The sequence below is a fragment of the Notechis scutatus genome, chromosome 6 (genome assembly GCF_049901735.1).
Source record: "Notechis scutatus isolate UNSWTSFEM ecotype Mainland chromosome 6, rNotScu1.2, whole genome shotgun sequence".
Classification (NCBI taxonomy): Eukaryota; Metazoa; Chordata; class Lepidosauria; order Squamata; family Elapidae; genus Notechis; species Notechis scutatus.
Genome location: NC_142014.1, coordinates 51,469,526 through 51,489,976, shown reverse-complemented (window position 1 = coordinate 51,489,976; position 20,451 = coordinate 51,469,526). Strand labels below are relative to the sequence as shown.

The 20,451-nt window shown below is 37.2% G+C and overlaps 1 protein-coding gene across 1 annotated transcript in view; it reads left to right on the top strand.

Moving 5' to 3' along the window:
* EP300 (EP300 lysine acetyltransferase) overlaps window positions 1-20,451 on the top strand; it is a 99,831-nt gene that overhangs the window by 61,573 nt on the left and 17,807 nt on the right. Inside the window, exons 10-23 of the mRNA XM_026694809.2 lie at window positions 1,263-1,434; window positions 2,634-2,711; window positions 3,587-3,696; window positions 4,011-4,166; window positions 4,565-5,068; window positions 5,500-5,694; window positions 6,423-6,579; window positions 6,936-7,054; window positions 8,566-8,805; window positions 10,124-10,212; window positions 11,892-11,972; window positions 14,899-14,955; window positions 16,517-16,594; window positions 18,798-18,865. Of these exons, the coding sequence (XP_026550594.2) occupies window positions 1,263-1,434; window positions 2,634-2,711; window positions 3,587-3,696; window positions 4,011-4,166; window positions 4,565-5,068; window positions 5,500-5,694; window positions 6,423-6,579; window positions 6,936-7,054; window positions 8,566-8,805; window positions 10,124-10,212; window positions 11,892-11,972; window positions 14,899-14,955; window positions 16,517-16,594; window positions 18,798-18,865 (2,104 nt within the window). The remainder of the gene's footprint in view (window positions 1-1,262; window positions 1,435-2,633; window positions 2,712-3,586; window positions 3,697-4,010; window positions 4,167-4,564; window positions 5,069-5,499; window positions 5,695-6,422; window positions 6,580-6,935; window positions 7,055-8,565; window positions 8,806-10,123; window positions 10,213-11,891; window positions 11,973-14,898; window positions 14,956-16,516; window positions 16,595-18,797; window positions 18,866-20,451) is intronic.

The following is a 20,451-nucleotide window of genomic DNA, read 5'->3' as shown; positions in this document are numbered from 1 at the left end:
TTTCTCTCACATTTCTAAACAGCTCATCCTTATATTTTTCTATGTATATACTGCTAATTTTCTATCGTGAGATGTGTATAGAACAAAGAATATAGACTACTTCAGTGATACCAGTGAATCATTATGTGTATATAGTTGGATTGCAAAGTCAATTACAGTCATTTAAACTCATTTTTTTTGTGTTCAAGAAACAAAATTTGAGACCAAACTAGTATAGGTGAATGTAATTTTCATGGTTCTTTAACATAATTGGATAGATCCTAACAGTGAGGAGCAAACTGCTACTCATTCCTGTTGTATGATATGGCATTAGACGCAGTGTTGAAGATTTGCCTTAAAATGAAGATTAAAATCAAATGAATTTTGTGTATGATGTTTTATATGGCCTTGAGGATACATATAATATCAAACCTCATATTACACTCCTGACAGGTCTACAGTCTAATGCAGTGATGGCTAACCTATGACACGCATGTCACTCGTGACACGCCGAGGCACTTTGACTGACACGCCTGTTGGTCCGCTCGGGAGGAGGGGGAGGAGGTGGTGGTGGCGGCTCGTGTTGTTTTCTGAGCTCTAGGCTCTAGGCTCGCAGGCTCAGAAAACAACACGAGCCGCCACCACCACCTCCTCCCGAGCGGACTGAAAGCAGCTGGGGCTGAGGAAACGAAGCCAAGCGGAGCCGAAGCCACCTCGGCTCGCGTTGTTTTCTGAGCCCGCGAGCCTAGAGCCAGGGCGCTTTCATTGCACGGCGGAGCTTCTTGTCTTGGGAAACGCCGGGCGTCTTTGCTGCCCCCCGAGGGGAGGGCGATTCTGGGCTGCGCGATTGGGGGACTGCAAATATTACCAAATTATTGATATTTCTTGAAGTGACACACGACCTGAGGAAGGCTACACTTTTTCCCTATTTTTGACACACCAAGCTGAAAAGGTTAGCCATCACTGGTCTAATGTCTCAGTTTGTAATGCAGAATTCTGATGGCAATAGAGGGAAACCTGATTATTTTGGAGCCTTGGTGCTTACTATAGTCTAACTTGGTATTCTTAGCTCCACCTACCTACCCAAACAATCCACATCACTACATTGTTTAGCTTTCTATATGCAGAACATGAATTACAGTGATAGCTCTTTTACTAGAGTTGAATAAACATCAAATTCTAAAAGAGTAAAATACATATTGCATAACTGGAAATTTAAAATTAGCAAATACGTGTCATGTATCATTAATCTTTATTTAATATACATATCTTTCCCATTACAGGCAGAGTACTATCACTTATTAGCTGAGAAAATTTATAAAATCCAGAAGGAATTGGAGGAAAAGAGAAGGACCAGATTGCAGAGGCAAAATATGATACCAAATGCCCCAGTCATGCCACCAGCTCCTATGAGTCAAGGGCCCATGGGGCAGCCACAGCCTGGAATGACAGCAAGTAAGTATTTACACTAACCTGTGTAATTAATATTTGAGAAATCTAATACTTAGCCAGCAAATGATATCTTAGAAGTAGGCTCATCAGCTTATTTAGAATTTATAAATGTCATACCTGTAGTTATTCTAATAAAATGGATACAGTGGTGCCATGATAGGAGAGGCAAGTAAGAAAATATCTTAATGGTAAATGTCTGAAGAAATTCCCAAATTCCCCATCTTCTTAAGCCTAGATTTTTTTATTTTAGTTTTTTAGGAGATGGGCATACTTTCTGCTCGAGTATCATGCTGCAGTATCCAAAAGCATTTTTGTAAATGAAAATAAAGCTTGAGGCTGGTAGTTTTAATTTATAGCATGTCATCATGTATATTATTAGGAGGAAACTGACAATAGATAAGGCCCCACTTTAAACAGAGCACATACAGATAGTTTAATATAAATTTTTCCAATCTGCAAAATTCAGTAAATATGCTGACATAATTAATTTTGCCCCATCAGCCAATTTCATTTGCTTTGTTACCAAGGCTAGAAAGTAATGCTCTCTTGACAATTTCCATGTGGAACAAGTTAACAAAAATGATTGGTGGATTTCCTACAGTAGGAAAAAATTCACTAATTACTCTCTATAACATGGGCTGGCACTGGGGGAAAGAGTCAGATTTTGAAGATGTTTAGGTTTAGTAAGAATTTGATTTGTGGGACAGATGGGGATTTTCTATCTTTCCTGTTTTACATTCCTATTGTTTCCTTTCTATTGCTCACACCAGCACTTTCTTACTTACAAGGCTTGCTTGTTTTTCTCATCTGGTAAACACTGAGCAAAAATTACACATTGGTACCTGGTTTCTCCTTTCTAAGCCAAGATGGCCATACAGAAAAATCACCAGTATCAGAAGGGAGGTGGCTTAAAACAATAAAAGTAAAAAGTAAACATAACAATAGCAAAGGAATAAAACAATAAAGTACAATAATATGGTATTTTTAAAAATGGGCTGAGGGGGACCATGAAGTGTGTGTGTGTGTGGGGGGGGGTCAGCTAATTAATCCAATAGCTACCTCCAGTGATGTTCTCCCCAGTAGGACCCCAAACATGAGATCATGTATATAAAGAATCATTTACCAAGTATCCCTAATTATAAAGTACCTAGGATTTGTGAAAAAATATTAATATAATTTTTGGAATTTTATCTACATTACAGATGGTCCTCTTCCTGACCCAAACATGATTCGTTCCAATGTGCCAAATCAAATGGTAAATCGCATGCAGACACCACCAGGTGAGACTTTAGGGACATTTATCATTAGATTCAGGAAATTTTGTATTTAGGTTGTGTAGTTGTTCTGTTCTAATAATTTCTTATTACTATGATTGGATTTCCACATTCAGTATTTTAGTTCTGGAATATATTTACTCTTGTTTTATCACTTTATACTTTTTCTCAATAGATAGATCATGTATCTCTGTCATATTATTGCTTTTCCTTAGTGACACAATCCACTGGCATTACACTTTCAGTATAACCAAGTAGAGCAAGTTTTCCTTGTCCTTCGATGAATGTTCTGTTCTAGGCAAAGTAGTTTCCTTTATCCCAAAGGGGCATATACCATACATCTTTGTCCTTTTTATCAAGCAATTGTCAACATTTTTGCAAATTTTAATTTTTAACCCATCTTTTTCTGTTTTGGGGGATTTTGAGGTCTTCCTAATGGAAACAATATATGGCTTTATTTAAGCCACCATTAGTAATTACACATAGGCTCTTGCTTTGTTCTTTTTATCTTTGTATTTTTATATTAGCCTCTAGCTGTATTACAAAATACCTATACTAAATGGCTTCGCTCTCAAATAGCACAATAAAGCCTTTGCTTCAGTTTAGGTTAAAGCTTCATACATGCAGCTTTTTAAAAATCATTCCTTTCCATTGTTTTCTTCAAATTTATCAAGTCAAAGCTTTTTCTAAATGATTATTTATTGATTGCTGATATTTATTTATTTATTTTATTCATCCACCCATTGTTTTCTCCTTATTTTCTCACTAGTATTGAGTTGTTCCAACAGCTCTTTCTTTTTTATACCTTTTTTAAAAAATGTGTAGCACATCAATGTACTAATGAACACTGTAAATTTTTATTTAAACATGAACATTCACAGGAATGAATCAGTTTGGCCCAATAACCATGTCGATGCCATCAGTTGGACCCCGACAAACCCCTCCCCTTCCACACCCTGGACAGCTAAACCAGACTGGGAATATAAATCAGGTTGGTTGATTCTTCTATCTGTTATTAGTTTTGATTTCTATGTTTTCGGATGAATTAGCTGGTAAAGCTAAGTCTTCTATCTAAATGTGGTGTTTTGTCCATATTTTAATTAGTTCTGTTTTGAATTTGTTTAAGTCATACATGCATTCTTTGGAGAATTGATTTATTGAGTGGTGGAAAATCTATAGGTAGTCACATAAATATTTCTTACACTCTAGAAGGGGATATTTTAAAACATCAGTTTTATTAGAGTTAGGTAATATGAAAATTAATGGCATTATATAGTATTTCTATTAATTGATGTTTTCTTATAGATTGGATTTTCCCCACGTATGCAACCTCAAGGGGTTGGTCAGTCTTCTGGTCAAAGTCAATTTGTACCACAGAACCAATTTCCTGCATTGTCCCCTGGAATGAATCCAGCTAGCACACCTATGACTCAACCTGCCAATCAGACTCCAGCTTCTCAAGTATGTGTTGAGAAAATATTTTAATAACCTCTTTGATTACAGACATATTGATAGCTAATGTAGATAAATGAAATGTACAAAATGGAAACAAGATTCTTCAGATAAGCTTGTCAGTGGCATTGTCAGTTTTCTTTTTATTTGTAATTTTTTTTATTTGTCTTTGCTGAATTCTTTCTATCCTTTCCCCCCCTTTTCATCTTAATTAATTGACTATAGCTTGTTTTTCTATGAGTGTGGGGAGCAATAGGCCAGGGTTATGCTCATTTCCCAGAATGGATTACCTTGTTTTTGTGATAATAGCTGAAGGAGGGATGACAAGCTTTTAGTCCTTATGAGTGAATTTGGACTCCAAACCTCCAAATACAGTATATTCAGAACCTTTTTTAAAAAATTTGCAGGCACAAATGACCAACTCTTCATGTCCTGTAACATCTCCAGCAGTGGCTCCTGGCTCTCAGGGGGGTCATATTCATTGTCCCCCCATTCCACAGTCTGCATTGCATCGTAACTCTCCTTCTCCAGTACCAAGTCGTACTCCTACACCTCATCATACACCCCCAGGATTGGTTTCCCAACAGCAGCAGCAGCAGCAGCAGCAGCAGCAACAGCAGCAACAGCAACAGCAACAGCCACCTGCACCACAACAGGCAACTATTGCCTCTGCCCCTGCTGCTGTTTCTCAAATACCACCTTCTGGGTCCCAGTCGCAAACTATGCATCCCTCTCAGAGGCAGACTCCAACACCCCCACAGCCTCAGTTGACTCCTCAGCTGCAACCTCCAGTTTCTGTTACCTCTTCTGCAGAGCAGCAGTTGCCACAGCAACCTCTTTCACAACAGAGCACAACTGCATCTGTACCCACCCCAACAGCGACACTGCAAACTCAACACCCTACAACACCTGTAAGAAAACTTTTACTCTTCTAATGCTATTATTTTTCAAAACTGCAAATCCAAACAAAAAACCTTTGGAGTGTACATGTCATGGGGGAATAATACTTGAACTGTAGTAAATGTTGAAACTTGCCCTTTTTTCTCGTCAATGGTGTTTTGGTGGAATTTAATATTATGAAACACAATTTCATCAGCTTAATTCTAATGACCCATGTTTGAAGAAATAAACAGCTGTAAAATAATGGGATGCTTCCATGATAGACAAGTATAAGCTAATGTTAAATTTATTGTGCAGCATCTCTTTTGTGCAGGTAGAAAGCGATGCAAGAGCTAACATAATTTAAAAACACAAAAGAAAGCAAAAAATAAATTTAGTAAAGTCATGTGGCTTCAGTCTTTATAATCTGGTTTTATTGGGGATTTTTTCTTTTCTTTTCTAGCTTTCACAGCCAGGTGCAAATATTGATGGGCAGGTATCAAATCCACCATCCACCAGCAGTGCAGATGTAAACATTCAGCAAGCTGCCCCTGAGCAGCAGCAACAGCAGCAAACTTTACCTGAAAGTAAAAAGGAGGTTAAAATGGAAGAGGAGGACTCTGAACACACAGATCATCAAATAGATGAGAAACCAGAGGTGACTAAAGGATGATAAAGTTAGGCATATCTGGAAATCAGTAGTTTGGAAGAGGATGCTTTACTAATTCCACCATTCTGACCAGTTGGCTAAGAAATAGAACTAAAATGCTTTATAAGCTGAAAAACTCAATGGGCAGGTTTTCTTTGTGTCTCTTGCTGATGTTAGGGCCAATACCAGCAACAGGATCATGAATACTTATATAGATACATTGAAATAAAAACATGCCATCGTACAGGAAAGTGAGTTTCTCCTTTTAATATAACCTGATTCTGTATTCAGAATACGAAAGTCTTGAAAAAGTACTTTAGTCAAGGAGAACAAATGAAAAATAATGAAGAGATAATGGTGATCTAACTAAATTTAGATTATCTACAATATTGGGTAGATCAAAAGGTTATATCTCGATACTTTGGATTTCATGTTTCATCAGCCATAGTGACTATAGCCAACGGCAATTATTGTAATCCAGAATATATCGGAGATACAATTCTGCACATCTCTTAGCCTACATGCACTATAAGGCTGCATTTGATTGTGGCCAGATCTGTGCATGTATCATGGCCATACATGTAATTTATGTGTTTTCTATGCCCTTTCCTATAGATTCAGAGGGAATATATTTCTATCAATATTGACAGTACAAAAATATTGATACAGGAGAGAATATCTTAAACTGCTATAGATACAATATACATGTAATGTTAAATTTACATACTGTTTTCCAGATTAAAGTAGAACCCTTAGCAGATGAATGTAAATCTGAACCAATGCAACAGGAGGAAAAGAAACCAGAAATGAAGCAAGAAGTAAAGGAAGAGGAGGAAAGGCCTAGTACTCCAGGTACCCAGTCTTCACCAGCTTCTGGGCAGTCAAAGAGAAAAAGTAAGTCAATTTGGGGTTTTTTTGGCCATCATTATATGGAGGCAAAGTCATTTTCTTCAACTGAGATTTGAATGTATGTTTAACATTTTGGTATCAGAAAAGCTTTTTCAGAAATGTCTTATCAGTTAGAAGAAATATCTATGAAATACAGCTGTTTAATATTAGAAAAACAGAATACATTGTAGAAATTAACCTTACAATAATCCTAGTCCTAATATCGAAATTTAGATTGATAAATTCTGTCCAACATTGGAAACTGAATACTGACACTGCACTTAAAGCATTGTTTGGATCTTAAAATAGGTAACTAATCTGGTTGGTATGTTGCCTTCAATCTTCCATAACTTTTTTCAAAGTTTTCAAGCCAGAAGAGTTGAGACAGGCACTTATGCCAACTTTGGAGGCACTGTATCGCCAGGACCCAGAATCCCTTCCTTTCCGGCAGCCTGTGGATCCTCAACTATTAGGAATTCCTGTAAGTGCATTTTTAAAAAGTTCTTCTTGTCTTAACATGTCTTTATACTGCCTTGCTTAATTCTAAATGGGATCGGAATTTCCATCACTAATCAATGCATTCATTAGGCAAAACATTGCTTAGCAGTGGCAATTTTGGTAGTCGCAGTTGCAGTGCTTCTCCTGCCCTGCCACTCTGACCTCCACTTCAAATTCCTCCACATGCCTATTACCTCTGATCTGTGTCCTTTTGATCACCTGCATTCCACCACTGCCCACTGCCTTCATGAGGCAGCTGGTGGTCATATTCAGCCTTCCTGCAGCCTCATGTGGCCAGCAGCTGCCTTGCAAAGCACCTGGCTGGGGGTTCTTCATCAACAGTAAAAGGAAGAAGACAGTGAAGGTCAGCTGGGGTAATGAGATGCAGGACGGCAGGGACAGTGGAGGGCAAGTGGCCAAAAGGGCGCAGATATGTAGGCTGAGATAGGTGGATGGAGGAATTTGAAGCACAGCCTATGGTCATAAGATCATCCTGTGGTAGTAAAGGTAGGTGGGCTGTCAAGTGCCCAAATTTTGAACACATGACTGTGAGGATACCAACTGTAACTTTGATAACTGATTGCCAACATCTTTAATAGAGTTGCAAGCCCAAATAGAATATGCAATGCTGGCACTTCCTTGAGGTTTTGGGATGGGCTTGTTTGGCTGAGGAATGAAGTATGGATATTTATTTTATTCAATTTATATTGTCACCTGCTTGATAAGTAATTGGGCAGGTAATAAAGGATTTAAAAGATCAAAATACATGTTAAAAGCTCAGGCATGGCACCAGAGACAGTAACGCACATACTTCACATTAAAGTAAGTTCATATTGCACCCTGGCCCAGTGCCAGCAAGAAGAACCAAGTCTTCAAAGCCTTCAAAATTAGTACGGTCAAGAGCATCCAGATTTTAGAAGTAGGTGCAGCTGCTGCTCCAAGAGAAGGCATACCTCCTGGATCCCATAAAGTGACACTGTAGAATAGGTGGAACCTGCTTCATATCAACCTTATCTGATCTTGTTGAAATAGCAGAGATACAGGTAATCCTCAACTTTTGATCACAATTGAGCCCCAAATGTCTGTTGTTAAGTGAGACATTTGTTAAGTGAGTTTTACCCCATTTTACAACCTTTCTTGCCACTGTTAAGTGAATCACTGCAGTTGGTAACTTAGTAACCTGGTTTTTAAGTGAATCATATATTTCAATGCCCTTGTAACTTTGAACAGTCACTAAATGAATTGTTGTAAGTTTAGAACTACCCGTAATTGGAGAGAGACAGTCCCACAAATATTCAGGCCTTGTGCCATGTAGAGTTTTATGGTAATTATTTATGCTGCTTGATCTGGATTAGCTGTAGCTTCTTAGTGGACCTCAAGGACAACCCAGTGTACAGTGCTTTGAATTGTCTAATGACAAGTTAAAGGGGGGGAATGTCCAATATTTGGATTGAAGATTCAAAAGCATAATTTATTGATGTCTTGTCTTGGCAGGATTACTTTGATATAGTAAGGAACCCCATGGATCTTTCTACTATCAAGAGAAAGCTTGATACAGGGCAGTACCAGGAACCTTGGCAATATGTGGATGATATTTGGCTTATGTTCAATAATGCCTGGCTTTACAATCGTAAAACATCTAGAGTGTACAAGTACTGCTCCAAGTTGGCAGAGGTTTTTGAGCAAGAAATTGATCCAGTTATGCAGAGCCTCGGCTACTGCTGTGGAAGAAAGGTAAGGAAGGAACTATGGTAATAGGTGAGAAAATTATTAAGATAACTGAATACCTAGTTCTAAGCATTGTGCTTATATTGATTGTAAATATAAATATCCAGATGTGAAATAGCATTCTGCAAATGTCTCTTCCCTATAACTGTTTTTATCTTCAGCTTTTTACAATTTTAAAAAGTGAATTTTAAAAAGTTTATCTTACAACTTATAACAATTATAACTTGAATATTGTTCAGTAACCATAAGATTAAATTATTGTAAAGTAGTAATTAAATATGGTTATGGACAGTACTCAAGTTCATATACTCAGCACACAATACAATATTTAAGTAAAATTGGGTAACAACACTTAATAAGTAAACAAAAGAATATTTTAAAGGAAATTTAAATTGTATTCTGTACCAGAGAATTGATTTCCCTGGAAATGAATATCCCACGTGTTCTTGGAAATCTTGTAATGGGACAAGATTTCTAGGTGAAAAAATAACGGATTTCTATTCAATAAAATGTAATCCTGGGAATTAAGTATTTAAGTAATCCTCAATTTACAAGCACAATTGAGCCCAAATTTTTTGTTGCTAGCCAAAGCAATTGTTAAGTGAGTTTTGTCTCATTTTATGAGCTTTTTTTGCCACAGTTGTTAAATAAATCACTGTAGCTGTAAAGTGAATTGTGTGAATCATTAAGTGAATCTGGCTTCTCCCATTGACTTTGCTTGTCAGAAGCCAGCTGGGAAGGTTATAAATGGTGATTATATTACCCTGGGATAGCACAATGGTCACAAGTACATAACAGGCACCCAAATTTGGATCACATGACCATGAAAATGCAACGGTTGTAACTTTAGAAACTAGTCATAAGTCACATTTTTCAGTTCCATTGTAACTTTGAACAGTCATTAAACAAATTATTTAAGTCAAGGACTGTGTTGTGAATCCTCATCAGGTTTGTACTGATGACAGAAATCATTTGTAAATGTAGACAACAGTGTTGGTTTTGATCCACCAAAACAATTTCTTAGGCAGTAAATATTCACTGCATCAACACCCAGTTGTATCTGCACAAATGCTTAAAAATATAAAACTGGTTTTCGTCATTTGTTAACCACACAGCCGTCGAAGATTTATGAGCCTACGCAGAGCATCACTCAAAATCTTCCAAAGCAATTTGGTTGAAGCAGTTTGATGCAAAACAATGCCCCCCTTTGTATTTGTCCTACTGGGTGTGGTCTGTGTCTTCCCACTTAATTTCAGTCTGCAATACTACTTGATATTCTTATAAATTTCATATGTTAGTAAGCAACCTGTCCCTCTCGTTGCAGTTGGAATTTTCACCACAAACTTTATGTTGTTATGGCAAGCAATTATGCACAATTCCACGAGATGCTACATATTACAGTTATCAAAACAGGTAAGAAAATAATAATGTACCTACTCACTGTTTTTTGCTTAAACTTTTCTGTTTAAATCATTGTCACATTAACAGCAGCAAAATGAATCTGTGGTTTAAAAAATAAATTGAAAGTAGATGCTTATTATGTCACACTTCAGTTTTCATAACTAAGACATAACTAATGTATGTCAAATGCTGTTGCTTAACAACTGGATTAGTTCAAGGTCCACCTGGTTTGGAGTTCCAGCAAACACAAGATGTTGTATACTCTACTGATGCGCCTTCAATAATATGTGTGTGTGAATGAGTGTGTATGTGTATTTGTCTATTGCGATGATTTAATCTTTTTGGATATGCAAGAGATAAAGATTTTCTCTTCCGTTAAACCAAAGGATTGTCATCTGTTTTGGGTTTCTTCGAGAGGTGATGAATTTTGTTTCAAACACAAAAAATATTTAATGTATTTTTGCAGCTATATACTTTCAGTTAATATGTCAGTTTTTTTACTTCAAGGAAAAGTTATTTTTTAACTTTTAATCTGCATGCCATATTCAGATTGTTACTTGTAAGAGTTGCTGTTCAAAGCCAAAATCTTTTTAGTAAATGGCACCATGTCCTGATTTTCTGAATGCCCAAACTGATAATATAGCATTACCAATGTATATGATTTCCTTTTATTACACACTAGAAGAAATGCAGTGGGAAAGTGACTTGTATGATTCATTCCTTAGCAATTACAGATGTGATAGTGTTGTTTTTATTTTGCTTTAAAATATTGTCACAATTTTGGAGGGTTTGTGTAGTTGTTTTGGTTTTGGTTTTCTTTTGTGTTTGTGCGCCCTTCCTGAAGCAATAGAGAGACAGCAGTTTCTATACGCTCTTGAGCGTAGTTCAAACCCAAATCAAATGAAGATGGAATCCTCTTAATACAACAGCTATTCCAGACATCCAAATTTATGGACTTCACCTGTTAAGAATTGTACAATATGCAGCTGCTTGCTATTGCATCTAACATTTCAACAAATCATGAATAATTGGATAAAAATTATTCAAATAACTCCTGTAAAGAGTTATTGCAAACAAATATTTAAGTATATGCTCCATAAACATTTAAGCATTTTCAGGATAGTTTATTTTCATGCCTATCCTGCTCTTTCATATTAGATGTGAAGAAAGTTGCTAACTTGATGCAGCTGCAAAGCAGCAGTTGCACTTCTTTTTTCTTCATTTTGATTGGTAATTGAGCATGGGTATACTTAACCAAATACATTTTGTTTGCTATAATTTGCTGCTTGTAATCCCATTTGAGAGATTTAATGCTAATCTGTGCTTTGCCTTGGCTTTCTGCTTTGTGTTGTCCTGTCTTGCTTCTGTGTTTTTGTTTTTTGTCCTGAAAATCCCATTTCTTTGTTTGTATGTATATTTTTATTTCTCCTTCATGCTTGTCGTTGTCTGCACTTGGCTTTGATTGCAAAAAAACAACCCAAAACAAAAACAAAAACAAAAAAACAAAACAACCAATATCAAACTCTGGGTCCCATAAATCTTCATCATTGAATGTCCCTGTCGTCGTTGATGACCTGCTCTCTGCTCCCGTCCCACTCCTTGGCCTGCTGTGATTGGTGACTTCGTTGCTTGGCTTGGGCTGTGTTGTGTGGACGGAACAGTTCACCCAAATATGGCCTTCTTGCCGACAGGTATCATTTCTGTGAGAAGTGCTTCAACGAAATCCAAGGGGAAAGCGTTTCTTTGGGGGATGATCCATCACAACCACAAACGTGAGTAATTGTGTCCTCTTTTAATAATATTTAACTCTCAGAAGTTACAATTATGTTATTAGCAAACCTATCATGATGTACTTCCTATATGTTTTTGAAAAAGCCATGTTTAAGTAAAAAGCTTTACTTAAAAAGATAAACCTCAAAGTGAGAGATTTGAGAACAAATTCTTACTTTAAAATTTCAGATCAAGGTGGAATAATTAACAATGTTTTATTAAGTATATATGGAAAGTGCAGAAATACTTCTAATACTAAAGCTTTTAATTCTATAACTGTAAAACGATTTTGCTGTACAAAATGGTTCATAATAAAGCCACAAAGTTAAAAAGCTTAGATATGGAATAATTATATAATTATATTTTGTTTAAATTATCTCATTTTTAAATACTGATCTACAAGTTCTTATAGTTTCTACTCGTTTTGTCCTAATAAATTCCTTTGTTACTGAGCAATGTTTAGCGAAGCAGTAGTATCAAGATTTCTAGTGTACTATGAATTTTCCATAGGTGGTATCTTGAAATAACTATATTTTGGCAATATTACATTTATAAAACAATCAAAATAAAAATATAATGCTACAATAAACTCGAAATGTTAAGAAATGATGGGATTGTAAATTCTTTAATCCTTTTTTTATTTTACTGGGGAAAATGAAAACAGCTGAAATAAATATTTATCAAGGTGTATATTTCTCTTCCAACAAATGAATTATTTCTTTATATAATTTTTCAGTTCATAGAAAGTGCTAAAACTCTTATCACTGTGTTCCTAAAAGCTATTTTATTATACTTTTGTAACTATACCAAATTTAGCAGACATAATTGTAAACTAGGTTGTATTCTGAAAAGGTAAATATTTTCCAGAAAGAGTTTACCAATGTCAAAAGGTGATAGGAAACTAACCAGACAATCCTGCTGAGGCAACAATTATGTAATCTGAGTTTACTGCCTTCTAAAAGTCCTGATTTTGGAGGAACTTATCTGTTAGAAAGGATTTGCAACATTTTTTCAGATAGCTTTTATTTTAGGCCATAGAAGTTAAGCCACTGGTTCAAATTGTGCTTGTTATTAGTTAGCTTTCTAGTCTTACAGTTTATAATGATTTATATGTGACCTTAATCATGAGAAATTCTGGATCAGCTGGAATTTCTGAACCTCACACAATTACCTTGTACTAATGTGTAAAAAAATTTAAAAAATATAAATTATGGCATTCTTGGCTTTTTTTTATATAAGAAATTATCTTGAGTTGTGTATGGGTAACTGTGTCCTGACTTCTCTATCAAGAAATGAGATGTGATAAAGAAGCCTGATTGATGTAACCAGTAGGTTGTGTTAAGCAACTGAACATGTTTGAAAATGAGTGTATTCTATATCTCCTGTATGACCCTCTGCCAGCCATGAGATAGGTAGTTTACAAATATAGGTGGTTTTTATGCCTTATTGGGAAGAAAAATTCTGGAGTTTCTTGTCAGATTGTTAAATGATGTGAGTACCTTCTCAGGTCGGAACCATAGAGCTTCCAGTGTCTAAATCCACTGGTTGTTTCTTTGAAAGTATTAGCTTGGGATACTATTATCATCTTGTTCAATTCACGCCTTTCCTTTATTCCCAAAACATTCTTAAAAAGCAGTATGTTTGAAGATCCTACATATCGTATTTGCCGGCGTATAAGATGACTTTTTTGCCCTGAAAAACATGCCTCCAAGTGGGGGGGTCGTCTTATACGCCGGTAAATACGTTGTTGTCACTCGGTGCAAGAGCAACGGGGGCGGAGCTCCGCAACTTGCGAAGCCGCTTCAAGCCCAGCTGGAGTCTCTCTTCCTCCTCCTCCCCCCACCCACCCACCCTCCGCCCGGCTCGGGCGCTATGGAGGCCAATCTGGAGGTGGGGTGGGGTGGAGCGGGAGGGTCTCTGGCGGGCCGCCGCTTCCCAGCCAGCCCCGAGCCGCGTAATGGCCCGGGGAGTGGGGGGGAGAAGGTGGTGGTGGTGGACTGTGGCGCCCCTCCTTCTGGGCAGCGGGGCGTGGGGCAGCAATTTGCTCCTCCCGCTTCTCCCTCCCTCTTTGAAAGACCGGGAGGGCTGTGCTTGGGGCGGGGGGGTGTCCTCGGGAAGTTCTTGATGGGACCCCGCTGGGCAGGGCCACCCGGCTCCCGAGCTGCTTTCCAGGGTCCCCTTGGGAAGAAAAGGGTCCGGTGGGCGGTGGAAGAAGGCGAGGGACCTCCTCCCGCCCCGTCCCGTCCCTCCTCTTGTCCCCTCCTCCCCTCCCTGCTTAAGAGAGAAAGATCCGCCTTCCCGGCACCGAGCTGCCACCCAGTGCCGCGTCTCCCGGCCAGCGCGCGCTTGCAACTTGGGAACCGGCCAAGCGACTTTAAAACCGAGCGGAGGCCAGAGATAGCCGGAATTACCCTCCACACACACACACACACACACACACACACACAGAGAGAGAGAGAGAGAGTTGGCAGCTGTCCACCCCCCACCCTTGGAGTCCCGATGGCACGCACGCGGGGGCTGTCACAAAGAAAGGGAGAAGAATTGAGTGCCAGCCTGAGAAAGGCGAAGCTGCCTCTCTAAAGCATTTTGGTGGCTTTGTAAGTTTGGGGGAAAGGGGCGGGGGTGTCAATCAAGAATTATATCCAGAATACCCCAAGTGTTACAACTTACCATATTTGCCGGCGTATGAGATGGCTTTTTTGCCCTGAAAAACATGCCTCCAAGTGGGGGGGTCGTCTTATACGGCGAGTATATAACAAACTCTATATTTTGAGTGGAAATGTTGGGGGCTCGTCTTATACGCCCAGTCGTCTTATACGCCGGCAAATACGGTACTTAAATGTCAATGTGTCTGCTGCAGATCTAAAACTGTTTTATTATGTTAATGTCCATCTTCGTACAACTAAAATTGTCCATTTCTCTCCTCAGCACAATAAATAAAGATCAGTTTTCAAAAAGAAAAAATGATACACTGGATCCAGAACAGTAAGTGATACTGGAGCAGCTAAATTTGTATCTTGAGAACAAACAAATTTGTTACCAGTTTGTTATTTGTTTATTTTTGCTTTGGGACTGAAAAATATTGATTGCTTTATTTGATAATACAGGTAGTCCTCGGTTAATGACTGGCCTATTTAGTGACTGATCAAAGTTACAGCAGTTTGAACACTTGGTCTTCAAACTTAAAGCCATTGCAGTGTCCTGCACTTATATGATCACCATTTGGACACTTTGTAGTCTGTACAAATTTATAACCCATTTCACCATCCTATATGAACTTCATAGCTGGCTTGTGACAAGCAATTAATAGAGAAATCAGCATTAAAATCCCAAGTTGTGGTCATGTGTCACCAACCATGGGTTATTTGTTTAATTACAAAGTAACTGACATAAATCTGGCGTGGTAATATTTTCTTAACTATTAACATCTTTTAGCAATGGCGTTTCCAGTCCCAATACTTGTTAAGTGAGGATCCATTTTTGAAAGTTTCCTTTCATCATAAACATTTAACTAGTTTTTTTAAAAATACTGATTCATCTTTCCCTCTCCTCTTATATATGTAAATAGGTAGATACTGTATGCATACTTGTAAACATACTATATAAAGCTATGTTGGAGCCTGAGGTACTTCTCCCCTCCTTTTTTTTTTTTTTTTTTTGGATTTTTATTTTTAAATATACATCAACATCAATACATGAACAGTGTGGCATCTGGGTATCATTCATTTTGATACAAGTAGCAATATTAATATTTGTTACATTAGTCAAATGTATGTAATCCTAGTATTAATATGCATGTTTGTTTTAAAGTAGTTATTCAATATTTCAATGTTCCATTTTAATGCCAATCACAATATTATTTGAGCATAGATAATGCTCAACCTCTAATCTTTCCATCTAGTTATTGCTTTTATTATATTAAAAATATGTATGCTAATATTCCCCGTTTCCTATTTCTACCTCTATTCTAGCTTCTAGTCAGGCCACCATAATTAATCCTAATGTTAATACACCTGTTTATATTAAGATATAGTCCATATTATTTAGTTATTCAATGTTTCAATATGCCATTCTAGTGCCAATCACCATATTGTTTAAACATACATAATAATACCATCTTTCAACTTCTAATCTTTCCATCTAGCTATTGCTTTATATAAAAGTGTATATTCTTATTTCTACCCCTATTCTAGTTTTTAAACAGGCTATCATTATATTAGAAAAAAAAATTCCTTTCTATCCTTCATCTCTTGTCCATTTTAATACAATTCTTACTCATTTTTTAGCTTGCTGAGGTACTTTTTTTTAATGGCACAGTGTAGAATTCATTTCTCAAATCTCTTAGTATGTGTGAGAAAACATTTCAGTTTTAAATGATATTTTGTACTTCAAGATACTTTTTATATGTTTTTGATTAAAGTTACATATACAGAACTCTATAGGTTTAAAGAACAAATAGATTTTGTCACATTGCATTATTCCTGAAACATTTTTAAAATAACTTTCAGCTGTTTTTTTTAGTGCTTATGACTCTTTTCTGTTCTAGATTTGTTGAATGCATTGAATGTGGAAGAAAGATGCATCAGATTTGTGTACTTCACAATGAAATAATCTGGCCATCTGGGTATGCTGCTTTTCCTTTTGTGTTTATTTACAATTGTAAACAATTAAAAATGATATTTGGAAGATGCTAATGGTAAAGTTTATTGTAGTTCCATGTGATCTTTGATAACTCTCTAAATAGATTAACAAAGTTGTGATGTGATTTTATTTATTTAAAACTTTTATATAGCTGCCATCTTACAGCAAACTCTGGGCAGTACCCAACCAAAAATTAAAACAACATCAATAATAAAACCACATAATGTATGTATCTATTAAAGCCATAAACAAAAAATCTGGTTCCAAAATTAAGTTTCACCATCGGGTCCTTTGATAAATCCTCTTATCCAGCGGTCACCAACCGGTGGGCTGTGGCCCACTGGTGGGCTGTGAGAAAATTTTGGTGGGCCGCAGAGAAATCTCACCCCCAAAGCACCCCCCAAAGCAATTAATCCAGGCTGCACAGAAACATAAGGCTGCGCCGCCCACATGGCCCGCGGGAACCCTCCCCGCCCACTCACTCCTTACCTGACAAACTTGCCTGCTAAATTGCTATTTTTCCTTTTTCCAACCATCAGGTGTTCTGCTGTGCCGGGAGATTTAGATTAGCTAGGAAGCAGGAAATGGTTGGATTTCTTGCTTTCTAGCTAGTCTTTAGATCTTCGGCTCTGCTTTTAAGTACAGCCAAACCTCCCTTAGGACTGAAGGTTATATTATTCAGTGCAGACTCACAGCAAGCAAATTTGAGAGACTGAGCTAGCCGATGGCAGATAGATAGATCACTGAATGATTCTGTGAGCAACTCAGTCTGCCTGCCTGCTTTGCCTGATTTTGGGTAAAAGTTGCTCTTTTTAAATAAAAAAATTCAATGTTTATATAAATATAATATGTACATACAAGCCTTGCCCAGCCAGTCACATGACCACCAAACCACACCCACAAATCAGGCCATGCCCACAGAACCAGTTAGTGGTCCCTGAGATTTAAATTATGAGCTTGATGGTCCCTGAGGTCCAAAAGGTTGGCGACTCTTGCTCTTATCTAATTCACCCTGTCCCAGAATCTGAGTGAATAGTCAGGTGTTTAATGCTTTTTGGAAAGGAGGGAAGTCCCTGCCAAAGTTCAAGGGGAAAGGTTTTTCATAGGGCAGGGGCTGCCATGGAAAAGACACACTTCCTAGACCCCATAAGATGCTATTGTTTAAGGGAAGGGGCTAGAAGTGTGCTCACACTATTTGATCTGTTAGAATGGGTAGATGTCCTTAGGGAGAGACAGTCACACTGATAACCTGGTCTATGCCATATGGGGCTTTAAAGGTAACCAACACCTTGAATTGTATTCAGAAGGAAACCAGGAGCCAGTGCAGCTTGCACAGCAAAGAAGCACCTATTATTGTGTGTGTAACAACATTCTGGACCAGTTGTAACTTTCAACTGATCTTCAAACTGCAACCCTAAGTAGAGTACATTGTAATAATCCAAACAGAAACTGACCAAGGCATGAGTGAGCGACCATGAGCAAGATATTAGTATGGCTATTTAATTTAGTTTTAGTTTCCATGCACAATTTTTTTAAAATTCCAGTGAGGACAAGGTGTGTCCAACCTGGCATTTCATGAGGCAGTTGCTGTCCCTGTGAGGGTATCTACACTAGGTATTGCAAGGAAATTCCCATGCACAGTCTGGGGAAGAAAGCCCTATAGTGCCAGCAGCTGCTTTGCAAAGGGCCAGGCCAGACAAGCTTGGTCAATATCAGAGTCAAGAAGTCGGCAAAGATCAGCTAAAGCAGCAAGGACCTTGGTGTGCAGGGGGCCAAAACAACATAGATGAGAGGGTGATGTGGGGGAGTGTTGAAGTGCCCCTGTGGTTGTAAGTGTAGGTGGGCTGCAACAATTGTTGATCAAGTGACTACGGGGGCACTGCAGTGGTTGTAACTTAAGGGACTAGTTGTAAGTCTCTTTGTTCAGCCCCACTGTAACTTCAAACAGTTGTTGAACGAATAGTCGTTATGCCAATGACAACCTGTAATGATGATATTACTATACCAGGTGAAATCTGATGTTCTGCTCAGATTGTGATATACAGCAAGTCTAATTTAGGCTGTTCAGTAGCAGTTTGTAATCCATGTTTAATAATTAGTATATACTAGAAAATGCAGGAGAGATATTTTTATAGAAATATTTTAATAATTATGTTAGGAATTTAAATTATTTTCTTCTGTTGTAGCTTTGTCTGTGATGGCTGCCTAAAAAAATCAGGACGAACTCGAAGAGAGAACAAATTTTCTGCCAGAAGTAAGTAGAGATTGGTGCATTTCTCATATTTATTTCTATTTGCTTTTTTAAATAGATGTATTTATTTAAAATGTTTTATTCCTTCTATTAATGCCAAAGCAGTTTAAAGATAAGATAAAAAGAATGATAATGAAATCCATATAAAAAAGTAGAATAAAAACAACATTCTGGAGGAGCCAAATAAAACTATTCTAGCAAGCCTGACGTAGTATTTCCCAAAGCCTTTTGTAAGAAGAGTTTCACTCAGGAGAGAGTTCTGTGATCTGACAGAGACTTCAGATATTTGACATACAGAAGGATATCCACTATTCTAAACAGATAGCTAGATTTGAAGAAGTTGCAAGTAGTCCTTAATGTACAACCATAATTGATCTTGGAATTATGGTCATGTCATTGTCATAAATCAAGGTACCCACATGACCAGCAGTAATTTTCTATCCTTTTTCTGTGAGGGTTGTTAAGTGAACTCATTCATTTCAATAAGGCAGTTTTTGCCAGGCAAAAACTATCATAAATGTGGATCATGTGATTTTGGAATGCCATGAATGGTCATAAAGCTGACCCCACCTAACATACGGTCTTATGACTGTGGGGGAAGGACAGCGTAACCCATTTATAACAGCCAGCGGTGCTTTACCAACATAAAGCACCATTCTATGGTCCTTGTAACTTCAAATAATCATAAAATGAACAGTCACTAAGTAAGGATAACTTGTACTGTTTGGGGAATTAGTCCCATTGTTTTCAGTGAATTCTATTAACAAATTATGTTTTAGGGCTTTCATCCTTACTAACATTGTATGGCATAAACATTATCCATCCTTTTTTATAACATGCACTGGAGAAAAAGAATTGCAATATGTTCATCTGATCAACAATTCCAATACTGAATTTCAATAGTATTGCTCTTTGAGGAACATATGTCTAATAAATTAGAGGTTTATTATTGATTATTTTATAATTAAAAAACCTGATAAACATAAAAATCTTTCAACTATTGATAACCTGCCATGACAAGATATATTTGGAAACTTAGTTCTTGAAAAATGGAAAATATTAACTTCAAGATAACAATCCAGGGAAGTTTATTTTTCAACTCCAACTCACTGACCCCAATCTGATTGTTCTGGTTTGAACATCTTCCTCAATTTAGGCTAGAACAAACTCATTGGATTGCTATATATTCTAGATGAGTTTCCTTTTTTTGCTGAGGAAGTAAAGTATATCAAATGTCCTTTGGCAACAGCTTGGACATGTCTTTTTTTGTCAAAAAGTTTATTTTTTAATTATTTAAATACATCTTTGCGAGAATAGTGTGGTTTCAGGTGTTTTACATTTTAAATCAATCATATCCATAATCACAAATACAACTTTCCACCATCACTTCATTATCTATTATTATTATTTTTTCTTTATATTCTCATAAATTACTTTGTATCAGCCTCTTTATTTTTTACTCATTCTCTATCTTCCTTAATAATATATTCTACATGTTTACAATTTAATCTATTCATATCATTAAACATTCAACATTCAATTTATCATCTTAATTTATGGTTATCCCTTCTCTAATTTCCTTAATCATA